Below are 7913 nucleotides of genomic sequence, written 5' to 3'. Positions count from 1 at the left end.
GAATGGATAGGGGAAGGTTAGTTGTTGGTAGAAGTTGGATGAATGGTTCATAGAGAATGGGATCACTCATCAACACATTCCTTCCTTCAGCGAGATTATCTAATCTGAAGTTGCGTAAGTGTAAGCATAAGAAGAGACATCCCCAATAAGAGAAATGGTTAGCATACTGAGGTCCAAGACCTAGTATAAAACCTGGACTAGTATTTGCCCCCCAGCACAGTAAGGCATCTTACATTGGGTGGGTGAGTGGAGCAGGTCCTGTAAAGGGCTGCTCAAGTGTGGAGGCTGCTGTCAAGCTGTACAGCTTCCTCTGTTTCAGAATAGTGACCATTGGGCATGCAATAGGGCAGGGGCGGGCAACCTTTTTATGTGTAGGTGCCAAAAGCAGGCAAATCTTTTATGCAATATTTCCTCACATGTTGACGGAGTAAAATTATGGGCCTACTTACGAGTATGTGGCCCCTCCCATTGCCTTCTAGGGCCCCAATCCACCACCCAGCACAGCATGTAGATGATCATACAAAATTTTTTTTTTTTTTTTTTTTTTTTTTTTTTTTCCCTTTTTAAGGTGATCTCTGAGTTCTGCATGATGGAAAAAGTAGGTAGTGTGCCAGGTGTTACACACATGCCAAGGGTTGCCCATCCCTACACTGATCAAATCAGCCATCCCAAGTCCACTACTGAACAAAGGTCTCCTTCATAGCATTCCATGATTCACACGTCCATCCCAACCTCTGCCACATCACTCCTGCAAACTTCTCAATCTCATCTCTCCACCTTCTGTCTGGTCACACTTCCTCCATTGCTAATCAGTCATTCGCACTAATTTACTTGCCCAATTCCACTTCCTCTCTTTTACCACCTCTACAGTATCTTTCACTCTAGTCTGCTCTCTCACCCAACTTGCCCTCTTTCAGTCTCTCAGCGTTATTCCCATCACTGACCTCTCCATTCTCTGCTGTGCAGTCCTTAGCTTTGTTTCCATTGACTTGGTTAGTTTCCAAGTTTCATACCCATAGATTATTGCTGACAGAATGCAACAATTGTAAACTTTACATTTCAAACATAAAGGTAGGGGGCCTCTCAGGATTTTATTATATTTACCACTTACCATCCAATTATAATACATCTTTTTATTTCATTATCATGATCTTTTGTCACTTCCCCATCTGGCCTAAATAATTATACTCCTCAACTTCTTCAAGACTCTCACCATTGATTATAATCTCTCTACTTTGAACTTTCGTACTGAACATTACTTTGGTTTTACTCTTATTCATTTTTAAACCTACTTTGAGACTTTGTTCAGAACACTCAGCATATCTTGCTCTTTCTGAAATAAGAATGTCATCCGCAAATCTTAGGTGGTTCAAATATTTGCCATTAATCTTCAAATCTTTCTCTTCCCAACTCAACCTTCTGAAAATCCCTTCCAAACAAGCTGTAAATACTGTAATTTGGGTGAAATTGTATTGCCTTGCTGTACTCCTTTCTCAATCTTGATCTTTTCTGTATCTTTATGTAGTCAAATTATAGTGGTACCTTTTGCATGAATCTTTTCTAGAACCCTTACAATCTGTTCATTTGTACCCTGCTTGCATAGCAAGTTTAGTATTGCTATTTGTTCTACCAAGTCAAAGGCCTTCTCATAATCTACAAAAGCTAAACAGAGAGGTACATTGTATTCTGTTGTTTTCTCGATTAGTTGGTTCATCGCCTGCAAATGGTCTAAAGTTGAATATCCACTCCTAAAGCCTGCCTGTTCTCTCAGTTGGTTTCCATCTAAAACTTGACTTAGTCTCTTTGTAAGGATCTTGGAGAATATATACATTTGATAGCAAGCCAATTGGTCGATAGTTACTAAGGTCCTTCTGGTCTCCTTTTTAAGTAGGAAAATCACTATAGCATTGCGCCATGATTCAGAAATGCTTTCTTGATATAAGCACTGGGTGTACAACTGAGCCAACCTAATGTGAACTTCTTTCCCTGCGTCTTTCAACAGATCTATCGATAAACCATCTTCCCCAGGTGCTTTTCCTTGTTTCATATTTTTTAGAGCAAATTCTACTTCTTTGTAATCTCTGGTACACTACTAATGTATACAGATGAATTTATTGACTCAACTATGGTCTTTAATGAGTAAAGCTCTTGGTAAAATTCTTCTACTCTTTTTACCATTCTGTCTCTACATTTAATGATTTCTCCATTCCTATCTTTCAAACATATCATTTGCTGTCTTCCTAAAGCATGTCTGCATTCAGTCCCTTTAATACTTTTACCTTTCCGAATAGTTTCCTCTATTTCATCCATGTTTATCTTTCTTTTCTCAGATTTCTGCCTTTTGTTGATAATCTTGTTTAGTTCTACTTTCTAATTCGTCTCTCCTGCTTTTAATCTGCATGGTCCTTCTTCTTTTAATTAGGTCATTTGTAGTTTTGGAGTATTTGTTTCACCTACGCTAAACTTTTCAATGCACGACTCATCTCCCATCTGCTTCCCCACTTTAGCATTAAAGTCACCTATTACCAACATGTACTTGCTTTTTTCTTGATCCATTACCTGACTTAAAACATCATAGAACGACTCAATTTCATTGTCTGAACTCTGTGAAGTTGGTGCATAAACCTGAACTATTTTTATCACAATCCAAGCTACCCTGTCTGATAAACTACTGAACTTGACTACATTACCAGCAACTTCTCAGTTTTGCAAGACTCCTACTCCACTGGATCTTTGTCCTTACCTCTATAGTAGAACAGGTGATGACCATCTTGTAATTATATCAGCTTTTCTTCCATTCTTCAGACTTCGCTCAGTCCTACGATGTCCCACTTGATGTTGTCTAATTCTTCCATTAAACTCTCCAGCCTGTGGTCTTCTGAGAGTGTTCTTGCATTGTAAGTATAGATCTTCATTTTCTTCATGTTGTTTAATGTCCAAGACTTGGATCTGCTTGGACAGTGCACTAAGGACTTCTGGAAATCACCATCCCCTGCCCCCACCATCACTCACCATTACCAGAGGAATGGGTTAGTAATGGGAAGACTGAAATCATTAAAGTTTAAGGAAATGCATATCTGACAACACCTCCTGGTGTTCACCTTCATTTCAAACCCTCATTCTAGGAGAGGACCATATATCACCATCAAGTCTCTCTTATTTAAGTTTTCTTGTTCAAAGTCTCACATGTATTATCCATGCCTTCACCCAAAAGCTCTTCATCCATTGTAAGTTTCTCAAAACCATCTTCACCCCACCTCCAATTTTATCTCATTTCTTTTCTTTTCCTGCATGAGGGGGACAAAGAGTGGGATCGCCAATTAAATGAAGCAGCCTTGCTGTGGATGTACACTCAAACCTCATTTATCCAGCCTTCACATATCCGGATTTCGCTTTATCCGGACGTTTTGAAGCAGCTGGGCAGCTAAATATTATTTTCAAAAATATTTAGCTGCCCGAAAAACTGAAAAACCGCCACATACGCAAGGCGAACGATACCAAGTTACAGTAGTTTGAAATGTAAACACGAGACGGCACGCGGCAGGGTATATAAATGACACTAGTCGCGGGGTGAAGGCCATACAACACCTACTGTATTTACAGTACACTGCTATACAGTACTATGAATACACCTGTGTCATCATGCCTAATGAAGTCATGAAACGAAAGTGAGTTACTCTAACAGTTGAACAGGTTAGTTGAAGGGTGAATTTGGGTTTATAACTTTGTATTTTGGACTAAAATAAAAACAATATCCGGATTTTTTCATTATCTGGACAGGTAGCTGCACCAATTACTCCGGAAAAACGAGGTTTGAGTGTACTGTGTCTTGCTACATTGTCTCTGACCCAGGGCAGTGCACAGGATACAGAGATGACCTGTCATACATGAGGAGCTAAAGTGAGAGAGAGGAAAGGGTGGTGGATGGGAAAGGGTACGTGCCTTTTGACTTGGCTACCTCCCTTGTAAGGGGGGAAAAGCCCTTGGTATATATACATCTCTAGCCAGCATATCTACCACTCCTTGGCTGTAAATCAAAGGTGAGGATGTTGACCAGTTTTGTAGATAGGTGGCAGGAAATTCACTGTCTGTCTTTCAGGACCACTTCAGCATGTGCCTATCTATGGTCTCTCCCCCTCCTAATCATCTCAAAATTCATACTTACCTCCCCTTTGTACAGTAGGCTTTTACAGTACACAACTCCTCCAATCCAGTTAACTTCCTTCTCTTCGGCACACATTCAACAATCTCGCCAGCTACTCCATCATCACTATTCTACCCTTCGTCATACTCGTACATTCCATATGACATTCATATTCAGGTGCCTTTCCAAATTTCATTTTACCCTATATAGGTTTTGGAATTAATTCTTTATTTGTGCAATATTTGCCCAAATATCCATCAGTTCTAAGCATGTGATATCTATGAAATAAAATACAAAACCATGGACAATACATTTAATGAAGTTCATTTTTTATACAAAAGTTACAAGATAACTTGATGCACAATGCAATAGTTAAGTTGCAATCCAGTCTCTGACTTTTCACTCACCTATCCAAGCATTTCATTGCAGGTTACAGATTACATTCATGATAATAATGAATCCTAACAATAATTACAGGCTGGGACTGACTCAGGCATTTTAGCAATTGTAAGTGGAATTTGGATGTAAAAGTAACTTCAGTCTTACCTAATCATCCAGCATTCCAATTCGATGTTTGGTGTGGCATATTTTAGTTACTGCTGGTTCTGGGAGGTGTTCTTGCTCTGTTAAATTTTCATTATTTTGTTTATGCTGTGATTCCCATTAAAGGGTCCATGAACCAGAAAAAAAAACTAAATATACTTTCATTTTTCCCAAGTGTATGTTTATAAAATAGTGTCACTGTATAAAGAGTTCTTTCATGTATCTTAAGACTCGTTACAGTGAACTTGTTTATTATTTCCATACCACATTCCTGAAGTTATCTTAATAAACATTTCAAAGAACTTGGCAAAGTTTCTCATCACATCAGCATAACTCTGTGTACATAGAAGTGAAGCTAAAGAGTATCTCACCTTGATAATAAGACACAGAGGCAGCAGGTGGGAAGCTGTGTACGTACAACTTTTTACAAATCAGCTCGAGTCGTTCTTCACACAGCACTAAGCACTTGGGATCATATATATGTGATTATCTCAATAGAAAATGAACAATGGGAAGAAGAGTAAATCAAGTGTCACTGCCATCATTATCATTAAGAACTTGAAATGATAATAATAATAATGATCTAATAAGCTAAAGAGTGTAAAAGGATGATGTAAAATAACCTAGGGCACCTACACAGCTGGCTTGAAACAGTTCATGATACAAAAGACTAAAGTTACTCATTATACATGCTATATACAAGGTATGGCAGTGGGGCCTTTGTCATGTGTAGAAATGTTTAGGGATGATTCTCCTATAACTATATGTGCATACACAAGGTAAATATATACCCTGCATGTGACTTTTATATACACCCTACACTAATGTCAGGCACACAAGTGCAGGGTGCTGAAGTACAAAGTCTGATGTATGAGCATAGTGTGTAACTGGTAAAAGATGATGTATAATTAGATTACATATGTTGTTCAAAAGATAAGTAAATGAACAGTTCCTAATGTAAAACAAAGTGTGGTGGGCACAGTTGTATGGTATGTTCTATAAAGGATGAGGGACGACTAGTGTAGCGTTGGGAAGAACAGGGTCTGTTAAATACAAACAGGTCAACTTGGCACACAGAGAACCAGTGGCTTGACTTCTAAAGGGGCCACATAATTCAAACAATCTCAACATGCTGGAACTGTGCTAAAAACAAAGTCTGGATGTCAAAATAGGATACCCTTCCAAGAAGATCCTGCCACGATCCTCCTGTATGCAAGCAACACTAATTTGCCATTTGTCAATGTTAGCAAGCCCTCAGTCTCACAATTCTCAACTCACATATTTGCATTAAGGAGCAAGAAAAAGATAGTGAAAAAAGAAACATGGCAAAACCAGTATTATCAGTAGTTTGGTCCTATTGTTGTTGTTGACATTAAGTACAGTATTTACAAAAACATACAAAAGCATTGGCAACTCAATTGTTCTGTTATCCTGACCTGCAATATAGTGAAATTACTTGCAAGAGAGCCCTGTCACCATTCTTCTTGGAGGGCACTGAGGAGACTGACTAAACTTGAGTCAAGTAATTATAAGTGTACATGGAACCTTGTAACTGAAAACAAGTAATACTTTCTCAGAGACTGACATTCACTCTGTTAGTTTACAGGTAGGTCTTTTGTCAGCAAAACTCAACATCCTCGAAATGAAAATATCTGTTGTCTCGGTAAAAGGTTCTGCATACAAAGTACCCCTTACTGCCAACAAGGTGGTGCGAAACCTCTGCATACAACACTGACAAACCCAGTTACTCAAATATTGAAGAAAAAAGAAGGCGAAGAGGAGGAAAATGTACAGTACATAGTTTATGTAGCTTTCAATACATCAATGATTTTATTTTCATACCTCATTCTACATTCAAATGACAGTTCTGTGACTGATGTGTAATATTCACATGAAAACATTACATTGTGAACAAAACCCTATGACACAGTTGTGGTATTTCCTAAAGTTTCTGCATTCTGTAGAAAATTCTGAATGCAAATAAAGAAAAAGAAAAATACTGCACATCTGATAATCCTAAATAATAGATTTAGGAAGGAAAGTTCTGACCTTATTCTCATAATTAGAACAAATAGAGATCCCTTTGTGTACAATAACAATAAGATGAGAAATAACAAAAAAACAATAAAACAGAATGTCCCTCAGTTGTGGCAATGTAAGAGCTAAACAGGAACTTTGGCAATTCATTTGAAAATGTTTTTAGTTTACTACACAAAAAAAGGATACTGTATCTTAAAAAACAAATCTGACTTGACAACATGACACATTCAAACTTAACTGCATATGCAATAACTTTTGCTGAGGTAAAGTTGATCCCAATCTTTCGGCTACTTGGGCTACGCTAACAAGAAAAATACAATATATCAACTACCATGTTAATCTGTCTACATAAGATTGGTCTACAGGATAACATCCTCACTTCTTCAACATTCTATTGCAAAAGTACTCTCTGGTCTACTATTTAACCTTTTCGTCCCTGTGGTTGGTCAGCTCACTACAATGCTTACCAATGAGAGGATCAAAGAAAGACAACAATCATAGTGCAAATAAAATGGGTATCGTCAGACGCTGACTCACATCAAGGCTGCACAAATAATAAAAATAAATTTATGTGATTTGTTCTTGAGTTATTTGGTAAACTGTCAACAAAAACTTTTGGGTTCTCACACACAATGACTAACTGAACAGTATGACAACTGAAAGCCTCCCATTTATGCAGCCTCACTTTACACAAAAACAAGGCAGCAAGACATGAGTGTTTCCATTTGTAGAGGGCAAATGAAGTTAAAGGCCATAATGATGAAATGGAAATGAGCATTTTAAAAGGAGGAGAAAGAGGAAGGGTAAAGGTAAGGGAAGAGTGGGGTAGAGGGAGGGAGGGGGGAAGGATGGTGCTCCAAGCAGTTCTAATGAGCATAAGGAGGGTCTAAAACAACCCCTTCTTCTTTTTGGATTTTTCTTTCCCATCCACATGCCTGTTGAAGAAAAAGAAACAAATGGATGTCAACAATGGTTCATCTTCACCCCATAACCAGGATACAAAGCTTGCAACTGCCAATTCAACTACTGAGGTGTTTAACATGGTTCTAAGCCTTACACACATCTACGCATTTCAAGATCTTTCAAAGACCACCGGAAAGTCAATCACCTTGTCTATATCATGAGATACCATTTTCTCTCCCATAAACTAACCCTTTACAGTATTTTCCACTGAATAAATGTCTAA

At 38.2% G+C, this 7913-nt stretch overlaps 1 protein-coding gene across 3 annotated transcripts in view; it reads right to left on the bottom strand.

The window, feature by feature from the left end:
* Positions 1-4443: 4443 nt before the first annotated feature.
* Positions 4444-7913, bottom strand: part of pnut (septin 7-like protein pnut) — a 579804-nt gene continuing 576334 nt past the window's right edge. For all 3 annotated transcript variants that reach the window (XR_012966748.1, XM_076190983.1, XM_076190984.1), the window contains one exon: positions 4444-7662. Coding sequence is in view for 2 of the 3 variants with exons in the window: in XM_076190983.1 (XP_076047098.1) it covers positions 7614-7662 (49 nt within the window). In the remaining variant the exon portion in view is untranslated. The remainder of the gene's footprint in view (positions 7663-7913) is intronic.

The sequence above is a fragment of the Oratosquilla oratoria genome, chromosome 9 (genome assembly GCF_046742065.1).
Source record: "Oratosquilla oratoria isolate Oo_2021 chromosome 9, ASM4674206v1, whole genome shotgun sequence".
NCBI lineage: Eukaryota > Metazoa > Arthropoda > Malacostraca > Stomatopoda > Squillidae > Oratosquilla > Oratosquilla oratoria.
The sequence above is the reverse complement of the archived record's forward strand: the minus strand, read 5'-3'. Positions and strand labels throughout refer to the sequence as shown.